The 24,385-nt window shown below is 47.8% G+C and overlaps 1 protein-coding gene across 1 annotated transcript; it reads left to right on the top strand.

Annotated features, from left to right (window-relative positions):
- The first annotated feature begins 1,318 nt into the window (after positions 1-1,318).
- tsc22d3 (TSC22 domain family, member 3) lies at positions 1,319-23,165 on the top strand. The gene is made up of 3 exons (XM_057042788.1): positions 1,319-2,027; positions 21,114-21,165; positions 21,569-23,165. The coding sequence occupies exons 1-3, from the start codon at positions 1,687-1,689 to the stop codon at positions 21,833-21,835; spliced, it is 660 nt and encodes a 219-aa protein (XP_056898768.1). The 5' UTR covers positions 1,319-1,686; the 3' UTR covers positions 21,836-23,165.
- Positions 23,166-24,385: the final 1,220 nt, after the last annotated feature.

The following is a 24,385-nucleotide window of genomic DNA, read 5'->3' as shown; positions in this document are numbered from 1 at the left end:
TGTGAAACACTGCAGGACAAGAACACGGAATTCTCTTACCTAATCCAAAGCTGTTTGGGAACAGATATGGAAATTGACAAAATTGTAAAAGACCACAGGGAGGGCTGATAAGGTGGCGTTTATTTGCAAGCTTAGCGAAAACATTCCTCTCTCGCGCACAGTGTCATTGCAGGCTTTAAATCAACCTACTTATCTTGATTTCCAGCGCAGCAAAACACAAACCATTAACCTAAACCTGACAGGAACCTAACAGGCCACTTCTCACATGACAGTGAATTTTCCAAGATAGGCCCCCAAGTTTGGAGATCCTGAAAGTACAAAAATTATTTAAGGTAAATAATCAACCACCCTCCATTTAACTGTCTTTATTTAAGCTCATCTGGACTTTTGGTCTCTGTAGTGTAGCTCATGAACTTGTAGTTGGATCTTTATCTTTGTTAACCAACCCATATGCATGAGACTTGAACATTGCACAATCTTCAGCCGCTTTAAAAGTCAGCAGGCTGGAACGATGGTGGTTAGCACAGTGTCCTCGCTGGAAAAAGCTTATTAGTTTATGGTTCATGCAAAGGCTGTGTGTTCTAACCATGTTTCTTCAAGTAATCTCACTGTAGAAAAACATGTTGATGTGTAATTGGCCCCAGGTGTGGCCCTGATCAGCACGGTGAACAGAGACATGGGTGCGTCAGTGCCGCAGTTGCCCACTAGGGGGGCCTCAATACAAAGATTGGAAAAAATACAGCTGCAAGTGCAGTTTGCACTATGATTAAGTCTTCCTTGCTGAAGTTTTGGAGAGTGTGAGGTTGGTTACCTTCACATTTAATACACATATATTGTGAAGCATGGTTCCAAAGAAAGGCCTTATAAATGCTATCAATAGCAGGGAAGTGGTAAGGAAATTATTGATAATATTTAAATACAAGGTAGATGCAATCCTGTTTCAGTGGCACACAAGTTGAATTATTTCTTCCTGTGAAAGATTAGTGAACAAGTCATCAGTTGTGTTGTCCCCGCAGCCTCCCTCAACCAGACGCTCCCTGTGCTGTCAGCGTAGCGGCAGCAGGGCGGGTCTGGTACAACTGCACATGTTTCGAGCATGCTCTCAGGCTTCCCTCCCTCCATTTCCCTTCCACTTGACATGTGTGTGGCTACGCTGAAAATGAAAGGGGAGGGGCCACTGTGCGCACCGGCTATGCTTTTGGCCAATCAGGGGAGTTTCCACACCCTGCCTGTTTCCCTCTCAGCTTTGTAGCCCCCTCCCACCACCTCTAGACACACCAAGCAAAGGGAAAAAAAAGTGCACCAAAAGCAGCTTCTGGGTTTTGCTTTCAGTCGCACTCCTGCTGAAACGGTGTCAGTGTGTGTGTGGGGCGTTCACTCTGCTGCCACATTAGCGACGCGCTGCTGCACCAGCGTCGGCCCTGAACAAAAGGCTACAGGCGGCAGAGGCAGAGAAACTCAGGGACAGGAGCGGGCCGAGCGGCCTGGTGTGACTGCACTTCTCAGGGAGGAATTTACACTGGCATCCCACCATCCTGCGTGACGACAGGACTCCCTCAGCTAAGAAACAAACCCTGATACCTGCCTTGTCATTCACTTTTCCATTCATTCTCACACATCCATCACATTCAGCACCCCTCCTTCAGCGTCTGGACGTCTTTCCTCGTCCTCCACCTGTCAGACGAGATGTCAGACGATGACTGCCTCTCGCCCATCGGCCTGGACTGTTGCAACTGCTGCTTGGACTTGGCCAACGGCTGTGTTGACGCCATGTCCACCAGCCCAACCCAAGGCCTGGGCACTACAGAAGGTCTTCCAGCAAGCCCCTCCAGCCCCAGCGTCAACCACTTCCGTCAGCTGCGCAACCAGCTGATGTACCAGAACCTGAACACGGACAAGCTGAACAACATCATGAGGCAGGACTCCCTGGAATCGGTGGTGAGGGACCCCTGCTTCCTCCTCAACGAGGGCATCTGCAACAGCAACATTGACCAGACCATGCTGTCAATTCTGCTCTTCTTCCACAGGTATGTTGGTGTCCTCCTATCAGTGACAACTGAACATAAAAGAGTCTTTCATTAGCCCAGAGGCGTGCTCTAAAGTTACTCTTTAGCTGTCCGACTGGAGAAATTGTCATTGATTCAAATGAACCAGATTGTTGATGTAGACTAATGAGGAGTTTTGGATCAGCAGGTTTTGCCATCTTTTAAAAAGGCTGATTAAAGTAGTTACAGCCAGGTTCACTTAAACTTCCAAGAAGAGTGTCATAACACTTTGGCAAGCTCATTAAAGCTGGACAGACAAGGTGGTTTGTGTGTGTCATCAGTGTTGGTGTATTCTGAAAAAGGGCATTACATCATAAATGAACTCTGAAATGTTGAATATCTCGAACCTCCTGCTGCACAGTTTCTACGTACAACATAAACGGCTTGCCCGTAGCCTTATATTACATACTATTCTAGCACTGTTTACCAGCAACACCTTTGTAAACATTTATAATGAAAATAAGAAATAAGGAATACCTGTGGCGCTAAATCCCCAAACTTCAAACAACAATCAAAGCTCAAAGGAACAAAAAAGTCTTTCATTTCACTTTGTTCCAAGAGAATTGTCATGCAGCGCTGCAGTTGCTCAAACCTGGTTAAAATTAGCCTGACACTTTTTTCCTGTTGCTGTCAAAACTGAGAAAATAACCTTTGACGGCCGACGTCGTGCCGGCTCTGCCAGGGAGAATGTTCTTCCACACGGTCGCTGGTAATTGGATGGTTTGTTAAGCAGCCACCTGTCAGATGACCTCAGTGTAAATGAAAATCTTTACGTTGTTCTGTTTTGATCATAGTTAAAGTCCCGGAGGTGAGCCAGCAGACAGTGTTCAACGTCTGCTTAAGCTGTAATCATATACGACCTGACTGGGTATCACCTGAGGCAAAGGTGACTTAAGGGTATCTGCTAATATTAGCACAATGCAAAAGGGCTTCTGTCTGTCTGTCTGTCTGGATTGTTAATGTTCTGAGGTTTTGTTGGATTTTAATGTCGTTCCTTCTTTCACAACATGCTCAAAGCCTTGCATTCAATGCTTGGCTAGTTTTATTAGACTACGCTGCCCATTATTATATAAACGTTTAATAAACGCAGCAATAACACTCCATGTTGTATCATTGTACTGGGATGTTATCTGGAATGTTCCCTTGGATTATCGCTACTCCTTGCACCTCCTCCAGGAGCCCGGCTGCTGCAGCGTGCAGGTTAACCGTGCCACAGAAGTTAAACTTTAACCCGCCTTAACTGCGCTATGTGCTACAGCTGTTAAAATCGGCCCTTATCTCCCTCGTCGTGGATCAATACCGTCTGAGTACAAACGGTCCTCAAACGAAGTCGCACCATTTACTCCTCTCAGACAGGACGCTGCCTCGGCCTGGACATGCTGAGCATTGTCAAAAGGTGACGCAGCTGCTGGAAAATTAAATACTTTTATCCAGTCACAAGTTGTAAATTTTCACAATGGGTCATGTTGTGTATATGTGATAAAACGTAATGCTTTTATTAGTGACTATTATTGTCAAGGTCAAACCCTCAGACATGTTGATTTGGATCGATAGTGTGGGTCATTAAATTACGGATAGAATCAAATCTCTCTTTTTTAAATATTTGACAGTGTGCTCTGCCGTGTCAGTGGCCAGTGTGGACCCTGGTCCAGCTCCACTGTTTATCTGACAAATAGAACACTCTGTCCCCCGAACCTGTTTTGTCTCGGGAGGGACTTGGATCATGTGGCGTTCACGGATCTGGTCTGTTTTTTCCACACTTATGAGGGCAGAAACACAAACACGCTCATTCATTCACGCATGTACACACTGGTTTAATCCTTTAGAAGCGAGGTGGAGGTTTACAGAAATTCAAACTGTTTCTAAGTAGCTTACTTTGGGAGTGCCTGGATTCTGATGAAAGCCTGGCCGGGGGTTTATGCTCCCCCTGGGTGGTCAACCCGGCGGGGCCATGTTCACTTCACATTTGCAGCTTTTTAAGACATCAAATCTCCAGCGTGACCTGTGAAAGTATGCCAGGACTTTTTTTTCCCCCCTGGATTGACTGTGTGACACAGTGGCCAACTAACGTGTTATGTAAATGTTTCAAGAGTCGCTGGAATGTGCAGGGAGCTTCGCCTGACTCTCGTGTGGCGCAGGAGGCGGGGCTAGCGTGACTCAGGTGGACAGACCCTGTGATTTTTCAAACTGAAATAATATGCACTGAATAAATAAAACAGCCTCACACCTTCAGCCCCAGGCGATCAGACGGTCCGAGGCAGACGCTCGACACCTTCAGACAAAGGGTGGAGCAGACTGTCGTGTTGATACAAGCACTTTCACGGGGCTGCAGCTCAGTCAAAACACAGCTCAGCTACGTTAGTTCTGAATGTTCTGTATGACAGATGTGACAGGCAGACAAGGCGGAGCTGATTTTTACACCTTTCAGAAGCGTCAAAGCTCCGTGTCTGCTCTGGAATGGTTAGCAAGAAATTCGAGATGAGGATCGCCCCCGTTGACGCACGCACAGCAGTAACAGATTTACGACACATCACTAAAACATCGGATTCAACAGCAATTTCTCACATTCATGTTCAAAAGTACGGCAGAAGTACGGATTCCTCTGGCAAACTGGTTCCATATTTGAACAGTTGAACATTGCATAATGTCATCATTATTTTGCATATCTCCCTAAACTGGCTTGTTGAGCTAGCTTGCTTGCAGGTCACAAGTGTAACACTAAGTGCCGTCGGGAGAGCGGTTCACTGAGGAGAGATCTGTGAAAGGAGATAATTGCTAACTATGACAGATGATATGCATCACTGATGGCAGAGCCTCTGCTGCAACAGAGTGGTTTTGTAATCAAGGTGTGTCCATGAACATGACTCCTTACATGGGTTCAGGCTCTTGTGCTGGCTGGCATGAGACTGGAGAAACTGAGGAATGTGCAGCAATGGAGAGGTGGTGGGCTGGATCCAGAACTGAAAACAATGAAGGCTTGTTGTTGTATAGACTCATGGAAAACATGGGAGTTCTAGACAGATAGGGCCAGACTACATAGCTCAAAGGGCATATCCATCCATCCATCCATCCATCCATCCATCCATCCATCCATCCATCCATCCATCCATCCATCCATCCATCCATCCATCCCAGAATGACCGAGGTGGGTATTCCAAACATGCCCAGAGGGTTAGGATTTAAGGAATCAGCACCCACCAAAGGGGTTCTTTCCAGTTGCAATATCTCTCAACTAGATGTCCAGGAGGGTAGATGTCCACCAGGATGACTAAACCACCTTAGTTGGCTCCTTTCCTTTCTAACAGGAAGTGACCCTCACCCAGGTCATTCTGCGGCTTATTTACAGGGCAGAGACGACAGTCGAGCCTTTTTTTTCTGCCAGCATCTTGGGCCTCTAGAGAACCAGGCAGCTCTGTCACAGCACCATCACCTTTGACTCTTTACATGCAACTTCCTCAGACTGAAAGTCGCTGCCGCAATAGTTGCAATTCAGATTTCACACCCCTGCAAGACCACAGAACCTCTGTAAGACTAGTGAAGGTGAGCCGCGGCTCCCTGTTTGGGTTCAAGAGAGTTACAGCATTCCAGGACTTACTGGTAGGCCAGTGTCAACAAGAAACAGGGGCTATGGGGAAAGAGGTCAGTGGGAAGGATGTTGAGGTGGAACACCGGATCTCCGGCCAGTCGATCAAAGGTTACGAATTTAACACCTGAGGAACATAAGTTAGAGATCTAGACAAACAGACAGAGGGGCAAGGACAAAACCTAGACAGGTTTAGCTAAAAATAATGTGTTGTTGACAGTAAAGCTCCGGGACAAAGATCGGCTGAGGACATCTGGGAATCAGCTATTTTCCTATAGAGTGAGGAAGTCATTTGTTAGAGGTAAAAGTCACAACAGGCCATGTATTTTATAGACGTTATTCTGAGTTCCCTCTAAGGTTCCTTGAGAATAGAAAATAATTGAGAGGTTCCTTTAAAGAATAGCGATGACTAAAGTCCAATTATAGTTCTCATTTCCTGGTTTGGACTCATGCCCACCAACATGTTCCTTGGAACTATTATTTACAGCAACACTTGTTTTTACAGGAACGCCACAGGTGATCTTCTGAAAGAGTGATCTGATCACACACCCACACACACACACACACACACACAGACATTAACACACACCTGAAATCCATTTGTATAGAGGGGGGATCTGTGTGTATTTGCTCTGACAGTCACAGACACTCCTTTCACTGAAGGCTGATGTAATCCTTCTGTGCTTCTCTGTTCTGTTGCCAGGCAACATGATAAACACAGCATGCCCATCGGATGGCTGTCACAGTATCTCTTTCGGAGTTTCAGTTTCAGTTTTTAACTTGAAACTTGAAACTGGTTATGCTTCATCTTATTGAGATATTTTAACAGGATGGAGCTTAATTCACCAACACCAGACCCTAACAGCAGATGTGTCATTTGCCGCCTGCATCCATACACTTGTTCTATGGCAGCAACGAGGGTGAACCAAAGTGATTGACGTGTTCTTCTGCCAGACACAAAATCCCACATGTGCTGCATCACGAAGGCACCTGGTGCGATTCTCAAAGGTGACCCAGCATTAGACACGTCACCATGGCAGAATCCAGCTAAGCTCTTTTGTCCTGAGTGACAGCGGTGAAGGTACAGTATGTACCGGGGAGGAGATTACAAATCTGTAGGTACCACCACAAAAGCAGAGCCTCAGCAGAGTCTGCTGGGAAACTAAAGACGAAGGTTCCCACATTGGCGTTTCTGCAGAGATATTTTTATGCTTTGACTGAAAAGAATAGTAATTACCTAAGAGAAATAAACTAGAAATCTATCATTATGTTGCGTTTGAAAGCAGCCGGTGTGTTGACTCATTCAATAAGATCTGTAGATGAATAGTTTAAAGGTAATTTTTCCGATTGCTTAAGACTTATTTTGGGTGCTAACCTGGCCCGGTGATTTGTGTCGCACCGCAAGAAGAGACGGAGTTCCACCCTGAGGCCATTCTGTAGGACACCTCCACACTCTCCTTATGAGTGTGTGGATTTACAAAGAAAGATCTAAGAAGTCATGTAATGGGTCTATTAAAAATAAGCCTCAACTAAGCTCGCGCGGAAACGTCTGACTGAGACATTGTTTTTTTCACCAGCAGCCAGATGTTGGGTGCTTGGGGTGGGCCTGTCATTAGCCTCAATTCCCCAGTGGGGTGCAATTACACAGGTCAGGTACCTTTTCACACCATCCACACACGCGAACCCAAACCAAGACAAGCACGTTTAAATGCTGATGGACGAGGATGAGGATGAGGATGAGGATGAGGATGAGGATGAGGATGAGGATGAGAATGAGAATGAGGATGAGGATCCTCTCAGCTCATCTTTTCTCAGGTCAAAATAAATAAAGAAACGCACAGCGTCAAGGGGGCATCTTAATCGACAGTGTTCCTGAGCTCGTAGCTTTAGCCACATTTCAGCCTGCGGCCTGTCCTGCTAAGCTAGCAACACTCTCTCGTTTGTGTTATTCTTTCCTCGTGTGTTTCTCCTGCAAAGAATTTATGGGTTGTTTTTTTCAGTGTGGAGGTGCCATCAAAGAAGTGTTATTCTACCTAACATTTGTCACCTGTTTGCTCAGGGGAACACAGTTTGGGTCAGTCTGTGTGTCGAAATGAGTGAAAATTTAACATCAATCGGTTTTGTAAAGCAAATGTTGCACCAAAGGACGTCCGGCGCTCACGTTGCAGCGGCAGGACGGCGTCTTCATGTTAACCACAATTAAAACCCTCAGAAGTGATTCGCGTCACCTCAGCCCAACCTATCCCTCCTGTCTAAGAGCGTGATGTGGAACCTGACCTTTGCAAACAAACAGGAATCTTCCCACTGTCAAAATGATTTAAGAACATGTGGTGCAACCTGGTTCCACCTTCGTGAGGTAATTTCAGCATCGGTGTATCATTAAGCAATGCCCTTTTTTTTTCTCAATGTGTTTCTTGCGTGATGCAGGATGAAAGAAAAAAAAACAAAACGCCTCTGTGACTTAGTTTGTGTTATACAAGGCCCAAATAAAAAAAAAAAGAAAGAGACCAGACGTTTGGCAAGTCCTCATGAACCATAATCAAACCCAGGTCACCGTTACTGGTCCAAATTTACATGTTTTTCTTAAGTGGCGAGTGTGTGAGAATGAAGCGCAGACCTTAAACAAGAGTTCATTCTTCTGCTAAAACTTCAGAAGAAAGGAGGGATTTGCTGCGCCGGGAGCAATTTGGTTCCACTGGCAGAAAGCAGGACTCGACTCCTGCCAAGCTCTTATTTCCACCCTGCTCTCTGGCAGAGAAGAACCTGAAAGAAGGAAGAGAGAAAAATGAATGTGCGGCTGTGAGCCAAGCTGCGCTGCGTCTGGAACGTAGTTTTCTGGGTTTAGCCAGCGGAGTGAAGGAGAAGGAGGCAAAGTTCACTCAAAAGGGAGCAAAGCCAGAGGTGTCCTGTCCCAGGCTGATCCTGTGATTGTGGTTAAAAGACAAACAAGGCGTCTCCAATGACCGTGTTTTCACCTGGATCAGCCAGTCACGATCTATTTCCTGTTTTGGCCTTTTGTCATGGAATGAGTCAGCGCCTCATCGTGTCCGTCTGTCTGTACCCTGCATTAACCCGCTGATCCAAGTGTACCTCGCTAATCCATCGGTGCTCTGCAGGAGTGGCTGCACAGCAACCACCGCCAAAATCCTGCTCCCATTGTGGGTTTTCTGAGCGGGTTGTGACGAAAATGTTGTGTTCACTCTTTATGCGTACGTCACGCTGTTTCCAGAACCCTCCACATGGTCGTTATCACGAAGAAGACCAAGAGCTTCAAACTGCTGGGTAAAGTTCAGGAAAGTGCAGGACTCTGGCAGGGACGTTCTCAGTCCTTCCTTCAGTGACGAACCCCATCCTGTCTCTCCCTGTGCACACACCCATGCAGGCTGCCCTCCAATTTCTGAGGCCGCTCGTTCTGGGGTCTCTAATGTACACAAAGACGTAGTGATGATGAGGAGTACAGGTGTCTCACAATAGGGCCAGTGAGGAGGGAAAAAGCTGAGGTAACACTCCGGGTCAGGACTTGTCAGGGCTTTTCAGGTTCACTGAGTTCGCTGGAAACTAGTTTTTTTTATTCCTACTGTATTTACTGAGGTGGCTACAGGTCTAATGCTAGGCTAAATTTGCTATCATTACCGCTTCAAGCTATGTAGACTTGCTGAAATACGTTTGAAATGCAAGTCATTAAAGGAATCTCCCTGGCACCACGCCCTTTTCCTCAAACTCTGCCTTGATCTTGACCTTTGACTTAAAACAAGGATGATGAGTCATGATTGAAGACAATCTTGACACTTTCCGTCCAAAAATCAATCAGCAGCGTATTCCCGTGCAGCAAATTTTTAGCTGTGAGTCCTCCAAAAGTTCCTATTCTGGTCTCAGTGTTTACATAAAACATCGCCCTCTGGTTTGTTTAGTGTAATCTCTCATTAGCATTAGGTGTCGTGCAACCTTAAGGTTCAGCTAGGTTCTGCAATACTTGTGAAGCAGAAGGTAGCAGTAAAAAACAACGTTACTAAGTTATACAGCACATCACCAACAAGATAAGTCCAGCTTGTGCAAAGCCCCAGGATCCCGCTCTATATTTGTCGTGCTATCTAGCAGCACCCATGTGTTCCTGACATCCCGTCTAGCTGATGAAGGTCTGTCGTGGTCGACGCTCCAACCACAAATAACCTGCAGACGTGCCGTAATGGTGCGAAGCCCCGAAGACAGACGCCTGTTCTCACCGGCGGTTACACAACCCGCAGACAGACACAACATGTGGAAATGCTGGCGAAAACACCGGCCATCCTCTGTTTTGGAGCCGCGGCTTATTTATCAGCTCGTGTTGTTATGCGATCTGTTCCTTGGCCGGCCCGGGCAAATTTGGCGGTTTTCCTCGGGCTTCGTTTGTCTGCGAGCCCACTTCCCAGCCTGTCTGGAGGGAGAGAGAACTATTGTGGTTTATATCAGTAGGAAGTTTACACCCTTGCTGTTATTTTATGACAGCCAGCGAGTACTGTATATAAAACACAAGCGTGATACTTCCTCACATTCTAACTGTTGTTAATTCTCTGGATCCGGGCTCCGACCCCCCCCCACTTTCGGCTCTTGTTTTCTGCCGACTTGTATTTGCATGTTTCATTTGTCAAAACAGAAGGAATCAGATTCAGTTTAATGGTCAAACAAGAGCAGCGAACTCCTTCTAATCTGACCCTGAAACGTTCTGCTGACGTTCCTTGTGTGTGTGGAGGTGACGCCATGGTTGCGTCACTTATTTTGTGTGGTTGGTAACTTGTATTGTTCCAAACTATAATAATACTCATTATAAGCACTGTTATTATTCTTTAAATACATGACATGGAGACCTATGGGATTTAAACTTTGTTCATAAGTCTGAGTTTGTATAAAACATCTTATTATACAGACATTAATCAGTAGTTGATATGATCGTTTCTGTCCTTCATAAATGGAGGATGAGTTTTGGTCCCTTAAAGACTTAAATAGAAGATTGGCTAATTCTTCTTCGTAATGTAGCATTTTTTGTCTCTGTCAGATTTACTTTCCGCGTCTTTGATTTGACACGAACGCACCGCAAATGTCCTATTCGCGTTACAAGGCGGCCATGATTTCTGTCACTGAGTGGAAAGAACTGGGAGTGCAGCCAAGACCAGCTATCAGAGGAAACGCTGCCTAACAACAGCTGTGAAAACCTTCTCCTCCCTTTCTCCTGCACTCTTTCTCTCTCTTCCGTCATTTTTTTTGGCGTTTTCCTGTTGTGGCGTTTGGCGGCGCAGTCTTCAGGCGGGGCGAGTAACTGCTGGAGTTTGGTAAAGCGGTGAATTCGACACCGTGGGATGTTTTTGTTGCAGGCCTTTGAGGATGTGCGTGCACCAGAATTCAGCAGGTTTATTCTCACGGTTCCATTGCCCAACATTTTGTATGTAATAATAAAATAATCTCTGTGCATTTACTACTCCAAACATCCTTTTTACAATAGGTGGAGTTATAAACATGGCATAACGATGCCAATAATAGGGTGAATGTTTGTGTTTTCACCCCGGAAAACCAGGAAATTCCCCCTATTTCCCTCCATAACTCTAATAAGAATGTGAAGTGAATGTGGAAGTATCTATTTTTAGCTGTAAAAACAGGCTGCAGATATGGTTTCAGAGGCCTAAAGTTCACAGTTAAGCTTCCAGACATGGGTTCCAAACAGACAAGCGTACGAGACGTCTGAGAGACACGAGACGTCCCGGGGAAATGCTGCTGGGCCGAGACACTGGGGAGCGACTGGAACTGAGAGCCAGGAGACACAGACGGCAGAACAAATGAGTGTGCAGCAGATGGCAGGCGAGGAGCGTCAGCTAGTGCAGAAAACAAAAATCCCTAATTTGAAGTTCCTGAAGTTTGTGTTTTCGTCAGCTTTTGTTGAAAAAGCGGCCGTGTTTCCTCCTACATCAGTCAGAGGTGCTCAGATCAGCAGGGAGACGCTGGGCGAGCACGAGAGCTGGAGAACCTGAGGATTTAATCGCTCATTTCCCTTCATTGGGGGTGAAGCAGGTCAGGTGCTGCGTGGGAGGGGCGCGGAAACGGCAAATTCTCTTTCACTTCTCCAGCTGATGTGATCGCTTCTCATAAACGGCTGATATCACTTTCATTTACCATCCGACGCCTAATACAGAGGATAAAGGTCCACCCTCAGACCAGGAGCTCAGGAGATTCCCATGATTGCTGTTTACTTTCACCGGCTCCGACCGGGGGCGGTGATGGATTAAATAATAGCTGCGGCTCGTATTGAGAAAGGGCTGCAGCTGTCACTGACTCACACATACCTGCTCCCTGGATTCACCAAAGCTGGCAGATCTCCCCGACCCTCCCTCCCTCCCTCCTCTCTTATCACTAAACTTGCAGCTTGTTTAAACTGTGAATCCACAACCAGCATCCAGAGAGAAGGAAAAATGCACCTATTTCACGTGCACTTATGGCGCGAGCTTCCAAAAGAAGGGGTGTTTTGTGCACCGCGGGGCCCCAGTTAGCCCCGGCTGGGGGGATCCTGATAGCGAGCACCTGAACTCAGTCATTTACGTGTCACCTGCGAGATAACATCCGTCGAACAACAGAGGCCTGACGCAGCGCTCCCCTCGGGCCAGATCTGATTAGAAGTCTTACGTCATCCAAACCCGACCCAGGACTCGTTTCTCTGATTTCTCCGACTTTTTGTTTTGTTCACTTGCTCCCCTGTAGCGCCGCAGCAGGTCCAGACGCCGCCGCCCTGCTGGCTGTTTGCACGCACCGCCGGCCTTAAATTGATACCTGCGTGCATCTCTTCACCCGTGCACGTGAACCTGGCAGACGTGCTCGGCCGCACACACGTAATTGCTGTGACGCGGGAGCGCTAGTAGCAGGTCGTTCTTGTTCGTTAGCGTGAACTTTGGACCTCTTGGGTACATGCCAGAGGCAGAGCTATTGTTCACCTGAGCTTTTGTGTGCCGTCTGTGGAGATCGTGTTTACCTGCTCCTCCGAGGAGCTGTGGCACCAGAATAAGGAGACGAGCGTGACTTGTGCGCAGGGTGACGTTCGCGTCGCCGCGCCGGCTAATTTGTTTGCGTGGGCGAATGTCGGGCTCCCGCTGAAACGCGTTCCCACGTCGCAGCCGCGCCGCGATTGCGCTAAAGAGTTTTTGCTTTGGCAAATTGGCGACATCCTCGGTGTGATTTATCGGGGAACGCGGCGCGACGCGGCTGCTAAATGGCGACATTTGCATTCGTTACTCGGCGGCCCGCCTAATGAGCTGAGGAGGTTTTCGAGTTGGGTCCCATTAGAACAGATCGGCTCGTTTGTTTTGTCACGGGAACATTTGCTGCTCGGCGCCGCCTGTGCGATACCCCGAGACGTGTGTGTTTTATTAAGATCTGATCTGTTTGGGGAATCCGTGACCCCAACGATGCTGATTCCAGGCGTCTGATCTCAGGCTGGTTCAAATATCTCTGCCGTCATTTATGAACAATTATTCGTTGTCGCTGGTGGCAACAATTGCCGCTCCTTCACCTTGTTACCCTTTTTGCTCGCCTGGATTTGGTACTTGAGGTGACCCGTAACCTCACAACACCTTCCAAACGGATTTTGGCAGCGTTGGAGTCTCATCGGGGCTTCTCGATTCCGCACAATCCCCTTCTGAAGGCAGGATAGGCTGGGGTTCCTGTGCATTCCTCAACAATCCCTGAGCGAGGCTCTGCTAGATATCAGCGTGTTTATCTGGATCTCAGGCGAGCGTTTGATGTTGATCTTTCCTGCGGCTGAGTCACATCCTGAAAAAAGTGCATTTGTGTTCCTCCCTAATTATTGCTGACCTGACAAAAGCAAAAACAAGAGTTGGATACTGTTGTGTAACTGGTAAACCCGACAGCGAGCGTTTCGGAGGCCGGCTCCTCTCACCGATACCTTCTTACTTCGCCTTTTTTCCTTTTTGAGGCACTGAATAATTAACACAGCAACACTCTCGTTAACAGGCCCGTCTAGCAGTGACGATGACGATGAACCGTCTGTGTTTTCCTCACGTGGGTGGCCGACATCTGCATGTATGGAGTTCCTCTGCTTTAGGAGAATGCGGTTTCTCTAATTGTTCTTTTTTTTGCGAGACTTCTTAAAGCAGTTGTCTATTAAAATGCACGGTTTTTCAGTTTAAGACTCGGTGAACAGAGGCCCGCACATCTGGTCCCGTCTTCGCCTGTCCTCTGACGGTAGGGGATCCCCTCCGCCACTGCAGGCTGAGGAACCACGGCCACGGCTCAGACCTGCTGGTCCCCTGCTGCACTTTAACTTATAGCGGTCTGAGGAGGTTAAAGAGTTGCTGTGAGTTAGCTATACACCTCAGATATTTACACCAACCCACCCCATAGCTGTGCACTTACCCTTTCCCAGTAAAACTAATGTATTTTCATTCTAACATTAATAAGGCTGACACGTTCCTCGGAAGAAGGTTCCACTTTAATCAATGAAAAAGTTCATTAGTCCGCTTCTGGCCACCCTCCTGCAGCTAACCAAACAAGCTAGTCGAGGTTTAAAGACATGGAATATGGATTTTGGCTGCAGGACAGTACTTTTCCTCCCTGTGCTGTCGGGGAGGTGTGCGTCAGGCATTACAGCCAAAAATCCATAGATTATTGGACTGTTAGCACACTTTCTTATTTCTGGTGAGAGAGCTGAATGGGCATTCCTGTTGCTGGGAGTTAGCATGAATTCCTGGGTCATGGTCTGACATAAAGAAAAATACACATACAATATCAAAGTTTTGAACTTTCTTGGACACTTAACAAGCTGAGCTTGTTTAGCAGCAGTTGGGTTGAATAGTGACTGCACATTGATGCCAGAACCTGTGTAGCATGTTAGCATGTTAGCCTTCTGATCTGACATTACTCCCATTAAATTTAGGTTTAAAATATTCAACGTCTGTCGCGGTAACTGTTTATTATAACATCATCACGTGCTGTAAAGTCTCCGTCTGAAGAAAATGCTTCCCGTAAACACTTGGATCCGTCTTTGACGCGCTAGCGCTGACCGCCAATGACACCATGGGAACGTAGTCAGTGTCCCGCTGTCATCGCGCAGGTGACAGAGGATTAGCTTCAGTGCTCAGCGGAGGAACCTGCTGGAGTCTGTGGGAACATCTCAGTGTTTGGACGACGCCAACAGCGGCAGTCAGCGGGACACCAGTCATCCAGTTAAATCTGCACCGTGCTGACAAGGCCGTGCGTGTGCGTGGGGGTTTGTTTGTGAGCGCGTGGCCGTCCAAGAGCATGGGGGAGAGAAGGGAGGGGGGCACGTAAGCAAGGGCAAACAAGAAAACATGCGCAAGAGCAGACGTCTGTGCTTGTGTGAGAGACAGACAGAGACTCGTCTGTGTGTGTGTGTGTGTGTGTGTGTGTGGTGTGTGTGTGTGTGTGTGGAGGGGAGGGGGTGTCCCAGTTGTTGTTGACTCAGGTCACACAGCTGTGAACTCAGTGAGACACAGATGGAAATAGATGAAGGGAGATTTGAGTCCTGGGAGAGTGTGAGGCAGAAGGATTTCATCGTCAAACACACCGGCCAGTTCGTCCATTCCCACATTTATAGAAACACCTTCTCTACAGCGTCTCTTCTCCACGACCCCTTGGCCTTTGGTGCACGTAAGCGTGCGCTGCTGCCACACGGTACGCTGCACACCAGCTTCACGGTACATTTCCAGTTGCTGGCATCCTGACAGTCTTGATGGATTTCAGTGCAGTATGTACTCATGGGATAATGTCAGCGTTCCGCCAGTGAAAGCAATGCAGATCGGACTGAAGATACTGTAAACACAAGCAACCGCAGCAACGGCAACAGCTGAGCTATGCAAGCACAGACCCGCCGCTGAACTGGGTCACCTGTGCGGGAACTGGAGGCTTCCAAAGTCACATTTGAGGATCTTTGACTGTGCTTGGGCACTGTTTTTACGTTCGTCTTGAAGACCCATTAAAATGCAGAAAGCTAAATTGTTTTTTTCCATGGGGAGGGAAGGAGGGAGGGGCATGATCCAGACAGAACAGCTAATGAGCGACCCGCCGGCTTCCACACGCAGGTCTAACTAGGCGACCCGTAACCAGTCAAAGGGCTCCGACACGTCTAATGACAAAGTTCACTGCTATTTAACGCTGCACGGCCAATTGGATCCGTGACCTTTGACCTTTTGCAGAGCATCCATGCAGCCATTAGTAAGCCTGCTTGACTGGAGTCGCACCGGAGGAGCCTGATCCCTGGCATTCCTGATCGTTGGTGTGTTTTTACGCTTTCAGTGCAACAGTCCTGGAAAACACGGCCTTTCCTTTTTCTGTTGGGTTATTGGGGGGGGGGGGGTCATCATGTCGGGCTGTTTCTATAACGCACTCTCTGCTCCCGGCACCGTTTTGGCATTTTTCACTGTAAATTTAGCTGCGCAAGTGAAATCTGCAGACTTTGGCCTGAAGCTGGATCCCAGCCTTCGCTGCAGTGTCCCAGCAGATGCTAATGCTAATGCTAACAGAGTGTTTCTTTTACTTTTTCTACTTTGATCCATTCAGGTCCAGGCTAGTATTTGAAGCGAAGCGCTTTAATTCAAGCACCTTTGGAAAAGCTTTTTTTTTTTAATTGACAAAGGAGGTGAAACCATAATTATTCATAATTTATACCAGCTGCTACTGCCGATGTGGGGCAAGAAATTAACCACCATGGAAATCCTCATTTAAACCTTCTTTCTAGCGAAACACAAAACAGTTTCACACACTAATAACAATTTGCCGATGCGTTAAATTGTAAATTTCCTCAAACTGTGAAGCAGCAAAAGCTGTTTGCGTTTCTCTTCGTGTCGGTCAGAGATTACACGCAGACATCAAAAAAATGTGAGCATTTCTGCCATGTTGGAGGAGGAGGCAGTTTTCTGTGGGCATGTAATTATGCGGCACCACTTGTGGAGCGAAACATAAACAAGAAGCTCCTGTTAATTTGCAACAGACGGCGACGGAGAACAAATAGATGAAGATACAGAAAAAACACGCACACATTAATCAAATAATGCTTTTAATCTGTTTAATATCAGACTTTAAAGATTCCTGGCTTCATAATGTAGCTCACGTCTAAACTTGTGTCATAAACTTAACACGCCGCGGTTTTATTACGTGTTTGTATGACCTCTTTGCTGGTTTTACTGGCTGATTTGAAGAACGTTGTAACTGTAATGGAGGACATAAAATGAACAGAACTGGGAAGATGATCCGTTGTTATAACCCGTCATTTAATGTCGTCCATGGGATTTTGCGCTAATTAGCCAAATATCCTTCAACATCTTGTGATAAAGGGCCACACGCATCACCTGCAACACCCGAGATCCAAATAGAGCCTGTAAACGTGACCCTGATACGAGGTTTGGGACTGGAATTGCCGCTACACCTTAGCCAGCCGCAAAGAGTGCGCTAGCTCTAATGTGTCAAAGACAAGAGACGCTACTAGAACATCAGAGCGCAATTAGCTCGCACTTTAAAATCGGTTTAAAATTGCTTCAGGATCACAAACGACGCCACACCACATAATGACACATAAGGTTAACATTTATAGATTGACATTTAACTGATGCGCACATGATACATAGCTAGGCCACCTTTCATAGATTTGTCTGTTTTAACTTAAATACATCATCAAGACTTAAAAGCATCGTGATGGCTTCCCTTTGTCTTCTGCGCCGACCTCTTATGTACAAGAGAGTCGAGCTCAGTTTCCTAACCAGCGACGTTTATGTCGAGCTCCGTAGGGAAAAGCTGGAGTTGGCCGACGGTTCCAGCACAGATTAGCACTAAATGGTAGAGCAGCAGGGACGAGCGTGTCGACCGTTCCCTCCAGGTACTCCCTGAGAACCGGTCTGAAACAGATGCCGCTGCTAAGCAGTTGGCACCGTTTCAGGGAGCCATCATTTCCATTGTGACTCTGGAGCGGCTGTCTCCATGGAGACGCGCCAGGCCAGTACCAGTCTGAGCGTGGTCCTCCGTCCAGCTCCGCCAGCAGAGCTGAATCGGCTCTTTGTTGAAGACGAAACGTAACAGGCGTGAACCAGTCACAGGGGCCCCCGGTCCTCCAAGCGTCTTCATCTAGAAGCGGAGATGGGACAGTCTCAGAGGCGTCCCGCCGACGTCCTCCCAGCCGGGACCATTCCTGCTCCTCCCAGGACGGTGTTTTCTCCTGGGTGAGCCGCCCCACAGGTTCGGCTGCCCCTACCACCACTTCAGCTACCCCGAGAGAGCCGTGAACTACTCGCCCCCTTACTCCCCGAGCCTGTTCAAGAGGCCAGATCGGCGGTATTTGGGGGGGGGGGGGGGTGACTGATTTTAGACTTTTCCTCCATCCCAGAACAGCAACCACCCTGTTGTTGTGAATTCCCGCTGCCATTTTCCCCGGCTGATGTGTGGACGGTGGACAGAGAGAGGTCTCTGTCCCCCTGCTGATGATGACACCCCCCCCAGTCATAAACCAGGCAGAAGATTTAAATCCTGATGGATTTATTGGAGCGACCACGCGGCTCGCCTGTGTTCATGGCTGAGGAGACTCACCGGTGGCGCAGCAGGGAGGGGAGGGGGGGGGCAGGACGCGCTAGTCTCTGGGTTGCTTGGCGTTGCCTCTGGTGGCAGATTTGCATGTCCTCTCACTCAAGCATGGGAGGCAGTTTGCACTGCGTGGGTGGGGGGGTGGGGGGGTGGCAGGAAACAGGCAACCGTTTAGGAAAATGGCGAATGGTTTTCTCACCGTGGGCCTCCAGCCGGCCGTGCTGGTGAATCACGCCGTTACGTAAGGCGGCTGGCTCCTGCACGCGGGTCATCTGATGGAACATGCGGAGCATCGCTGGGCCTTGGGGTGACTCAGTGGGTTTTATCCAAACACATCGTTACAAATCCTCAGAAACGTTCCACAGAAACGCGTTTGAATGGAGCTCGCAGGCGGCGTTTTCAAACTATGTGCGAGTGGAAGTGGGCGGTACTGCAGGAAGGTCCGGGGCTTCCTTCAGTACCGTCCTCATAGCACCGGGTTGGACTCATTAGTTATATTTGACTTAGGCAGGGTGGAAAAGACCCCCCCACGGTGTGGATTTTTCTGTTTTTAATCCTGCACATCTCAGCTGAAGCCAAGAGGAATCTCTGTGACGCTCCCCCTTCTAAATGGACCCAGCGGAGCGGGCCGGGATAATTCAGCGGGCCCATGCTGCCAGAACAGGACCTGGTATTAAGCCTGGCAGCTGCGCTGTCGCAGCATGAAATCCGAAACGACAGGCATTAATGCCCATCGTGGGTTTTCTACTCAGCCTCGCAAAGCCCAAAAAAGTCATCTTTCCCATCTCATTATTGGTTACATAACCAGAGTGTTGCCCAAAATACACATCGTTTGTCTCCTGCGCACGGGCGAGGAGGCGACAGAGGCTGGGCCGTCGCTCCGGAGGCCCGATGAGCCGTCAGGAGCTAATCTGACGAACGCTTGATGGGGAGTCGAAGACTTTACTGTCAGACTTTATTGTTGTCTTATCAACCCAGGACATCCGTGTACAAACAAGTTGTATTGCCCAATAACTAAACAACTGGGGGAAAACAACACTGCAGCACATATTGTTCTCTTTAGTCTTCATCAAGTAGTTTAGATAGATAGATAGATAGATAGATAGATAGATAGATAGATAGATAGATAGATAGATATAGATAGATAGATAGATAGATAGATAGATAGATAGATAGATAGATAGATAGAATGGAGTAGAAAACGTGCACAGAATTTTCCACGGTCAACATGCCGGTAAAGGCCATTATAATTGCAGTGTCTTGCACATTTAACCCGCTAGAGGGAGCTGGAGATCAGAGCCAGAATGAGGGGAAATTTACCAGGAGACGGGATGGAAAAGTACCTATGCCTCTGCACCTATGTACAGAACATTCCGATATGCAGTTTTCCCTAAGTAAACATGCCAGGGTCATAACACTGTGTTCGCTGAAACATGCTACGGGTGATTAAATAATCTTCTCATGGAACTTGAAATCCTATTTTTAGAGAACCAAAAATGCCTAAAATCCCAGTAGTCATCTGATGCTCAATTACAAATCAAATATACGTTATTTTACTATCTTTTAGTATTGTTTTCATTTCACTTCATTTTTTAAAAGATATAATATTCTGGCCTACGTTGTTTTGAACGGACAGGCTGCATATTTTGGTCTGTAGCCCAAAGTGCAAAACAGCAAACAAAGGAGAAGATCAGAAGCTTGTGCTGCATTCACGTACCTCGTAAAGTTGTGGTTTAGACAGTGAATATTATTGTGCTTTTGGTTTGTAAATCTTGTGCATCCAGAGGGAACCCCGCGTAACATAACTGGACGGTTTAATACACGTCTTTAAATCAAATCAGCTCCATACCATACCTTTAATGCACCATTCATTTAAATTCAAGTCCAATTCTAACCTTGACCTAATGTTCAAGTACGCCATTTGCACAACCGTACGTGCACAGCGTGTACTGCATGTTGTTTTTATGAGTTGCTGTGCTCTGTCCATTTACGTAAAAACTTTCTACTTAAGTAGTAAATTGTCATAAATCTACGTATGTAGGGCACGTGAAGAAGCGTCCAGGGTTCAGTTCAAACGCAGTAATTTCCCACTGTCCAAGAAGGCACCATAAAATATGGGTCGGCTTCCCATTGGTTGGGTGCGTGCACGCGTCATGTGACGTCAGAAGCACTTGATTTAAATAGGCGCTGGTGGCAGAAATAGCAACAGACCGACAGTCGCTCCAGACACCGACCGTCTTCAGACCCTGACACAGCACCTCGGCTCCCGGAGCGAGTGCATCGACGCAGAGAGACCGAACCGATTCGGATTTACCCTCAACTGTTAACAACCCGTCGCAAACGTGGCGAGAACTTTAATCCAAGCGAGCTTGACGTTCGACATGAGCACAGAGATGTTCGCCAAAACACCCATGGAAGTGGCCGTCTACCAGTTGCATAACTTCTCCATCTCTTTCTTCTCGTCTCTCCTCGGAGGGGACGTGGTTTCGGTCAAACTTGACAACAGGTAAACATCCGTTGTGGATCGAGTTTTCGGAACGTTTGGGTGTGCGTGCGGGCTGCTCCATTGTCCACACACACACACACACACACACACACACACACACACACACACACACACACATACACATACACACACGCATACACACACACGCATACACATACAGGTTCAGAATGGACGTGGTTGTTTTGTATGTGCTGCAGGTGTTTATTCGGCCCTCTGGCCTTGTGTCAGGGCGTCATGATGATGATGATGATGATGATGATGATGATGACCATGCAGCAGTTTTCCTTTCTGTTTTGAGAGCTTTTGCTTTCACCATGCAGGAAGCGCCATTTGATTAGCTAGTCGCAGGGATTAAGTTGGCAGCATTTGTGCGTGGAACTGTTTGATTTATGACCTTTCCTTCCTGTTTCTGCAGCGCCTCTGGTGCTAGCGTGGTGGCCATTGACAACAAGATTGAACAGGCAATGGTAAGCAAAATAACAATAAAAATAACAACAAACACATTCAAACCACACACCAAAGAGCTCCCCATGTAAAATACACCATAAGATAACAGCTGACAGTAGTTTTAGTTATTTTTCTTGCACTTATCTCCATTGATCACTGCATTTACCTTTTTGCACATGTTCTCTAAGACCCATATGTTCAGCTGGCTTTCTTCATGTGGGTCAGAATGAGGAGTGCAGGAGGTCGGAGAATAAATGTGTCAGTTGCTGCAAAAATGCAAAATAGGTCTGTGTCCATAATGGACCAGATGTGTCTGAGAGCTAACACGCTAGCAAACACGTTCCTGTTCTCTCAGCTCATGCATCGGCTGCCCAGCCAGTCGGATCAGGCCCGGTTTTAAACTTATGTTCTCTCTGGCGACAGGATCTCGTCAAGAACCACTTGATGTACGCCGTGCGCGAGGAGGTGGAGATCCTCAAAGAGCAGATCAAAGAGCTGGCGGAGAAGAACAACCAGCTGGAGAGGGAGAACTACCTTCTGAAGAACCTGGCCAGTCCTGAACAGCTGGAGAAGTTCCAGTCCCGCATCCCAACCGATGTGCTGCTGGACAATCAGAGCAGCCAGGGGAGCACAGAACAGCAGCAGCAGCAGCAGCAGCAGACCTGCATCAGCACTGGCTCTGCTGTGTAAGTGGCTCTGCCTTGGGGCGGGCAGAGCCACTGCCTCTCAACCACAATGGACCTCCATTTGAATACAGCGGAACACGGCCGTTGCTGCGAACCCTTCGAGTCCACGGAGGGTCCAGCTTGGGGTCTGTAAATGATTGATGGGACCCAAAAGAACAGTTGACTCTGATAAGCACAAACTAGATCTTGAGACGCTCTGACCGGTGCGGCGTCAGGCCCGTGCCGCGATGCCGTCCAACTCTCTGTCGTAGTCTCCTCGTAGACAAGGTCGCGAGAGAATAGCTAGACGGCCGACCCAGGCACCCAGGAGCGTCTGCTGTCAGGCTGGTGGGGTGACCCGAAACCCCCTCCGCTCCTGAGTCGGACCGCACGGAGGCGTAACTCGGACTGGCCCCGCAGGCACTGGTTGGGAAGGTGCGGACACCCGTCTGGGCCAGTCCTCCATGTCTCAGAGTTGAACCCCATCGGGTGAACAACCGTCCAGAGTCTTGATCCAAGTTCCAAGGACTTTCAAACCACACTAGGACTTTTCCTATGCCGACATCGTGTTGCTCTTATTTTGGTGTATCTGTAACCATTACGAGAATAATCCTGGGAGGCGAGGTCAGAGCCGTGGGGGTCCACACAGGACTGGGCCCTAGAGCTAGCGGGCCGCTGCGGTCGACCGCAATAATCCAAAATGTAATCTTGTACTGTCTGATGGGGCTTGCTGCTTATGGGGGATGCTAATCCTGCTATATCTCCTGTTTATATTTGTGATTCTGATCAGAAATCGGTTGTGTAGTTAAAGGTTTGTACAGCAGTCTTAAGAAACTTAAGAGTTGTGAGTGGGGGGGGGTTGGCAGGCACCTCCGCTGCCCCCGTTTGCCCAACTCTCCTCGTAGGATGTACATAAATGTCGCGGGGATGGTGCCAGCACATTTCCTGGAAGCAAGTGCACTCCTGAATTTTGCAGCAGCGTCCATGATTTGGTCCATTTGTTGCTCCCTTTTCCGACTTGAAGGAAAAAAGAAAACCCAGCAAAACGAAACGATGGCATGACAACAGTGCCTGTCTGTAGAGAGGAGCTCCTCTGATGCCGTTGTTGTTGTCCAGCTACCAAAGACTTTGCCTATTTTCAGTCCTTTTTTTTTTTTTTTTTTTTTACTTCACACAGCAACGGAAGCTATACAAACAGGACCATGTGTAAAAAATTTCACAGGGAGAAGCTAATGCTAAACGTGTGATTTCTGCTCATTTCTTTTGTAATGCTAAAGGTTTTGTTGCTGTCAAGTGTCCTGGAAACGTTTGGATACAAATGCACATTTTGCAATAAACCTTTTGTTTACATGAAACGATGCTGCCTGCCTGTGTTTCGTGCGTTAGACGCTTGTGTTTGATCCAGGACGGAGCTTCGGGCGTGACGCCCTCATAGAGCTAAATCGCTTCTTTCATGACTGTTAAATCAAAGGGCTGGTTTGCTGCCCAGATTAGGGTTAATCAGAGTGTTTTTGTTTTTGTGAAGCTGAAATTGCGCATTTAAAGCGGAGATTTATTAGAACTCGGGTCAGGAGAACGCTGATAAAATGGGAGGACAATTGGAGGTTTTGTCTCAGAAGGGAAAGTCAGGACTTTCAGAGTAAAAGCATTGAAGGAATTCTCTTTAAACCGCAGTCAACGTTCATCCTTGGGGTCAACAACAGCAACTGCTAGTCAAGCGCTCCTAGCTGGTTGCCAAGAGAGCGAAGGCCGACTGTGCGAGAGGAAAAGAAAAACAGTTTGTCCCGATTGCGTTTTCCCTTCGGCCGTCTTGGCCAGTGGGAGCAGCCTGTGTAATGAGATATGCTGTGGTTCCTCTGCTGCTCTCATCCATCGGCCGTGACACCAGAGACACTCAACCCGGAGCCCAGAATCACAGCCACGGATCAAGTGGCGCTGGAGGAACCACAGCATCATCCGCCACGACTCCTCTTCCCTCCTGCAGTGGTGCCGATCTGCACGCCGGCTCTGAAACCGGATTTCCCACAGCCGGCTGTTTTACGGGTCCCCAAACGCAACATTACTCAAGCTAACAGTATCGGTGCTGCTAAAGGCTCAAAGAAAGCAGCTGTCCTTAGTTATGGAACCCCACGGTCTCAACACAACCTGGTCTGAACTTGGGGAAGGTTTCCTGGATTTTCTTTTTTGGGAACAGAGTTCTTGGATCAGTCAAATGCCCCGGTGCGTGCGGGTGGGGTCACATTGAAGCGGACCGCTGTAAACTATCAGGCCTGGTTTGAATTTGAAACCCAAACAAGAAACACTGTTCTGCTCCTGGTCATCTTGCCTCGACGGTCATTTATTAAAACCTCGTTCCAACTGCTGCCATTGTAACCGAAACGCCACACGTGTTTTATTGCCGTCCCAGCTCCGCCAACCAATCCCAGAATTCCCAGAACCCCATTTTTAGAGTCCCGGACAGGTTCCTTCACGGATCAGCTCGGGAGGTCAGAGTGAGAGCGACGCCATTTCGCCTTTCATCAACTCTCGTTAAACATGGCAGGATCATCGGATTTGAAGTGGCCGTAACGTTACC

This window comes from Takifugu flavidus, chromosome 9, assembly GCF_003711565.1.
Source record: "Takifugu flavidus isolate HTHZ2018 chromosome 9, ASM371156v2, whole genome shotgun sequence".
Lineage (NCBI taxonomy): Eukaryota > Metazoa > Chordata > Actinopteri > Tetraodontiformes > Tetraodontidae > Takifugu > Takifugu flavidus.
The sequence above is the reverse complement of the archived record's forward strand: the minus strand, read 5'-3'. Positions and strand labels throughout refer to the sequence as shown.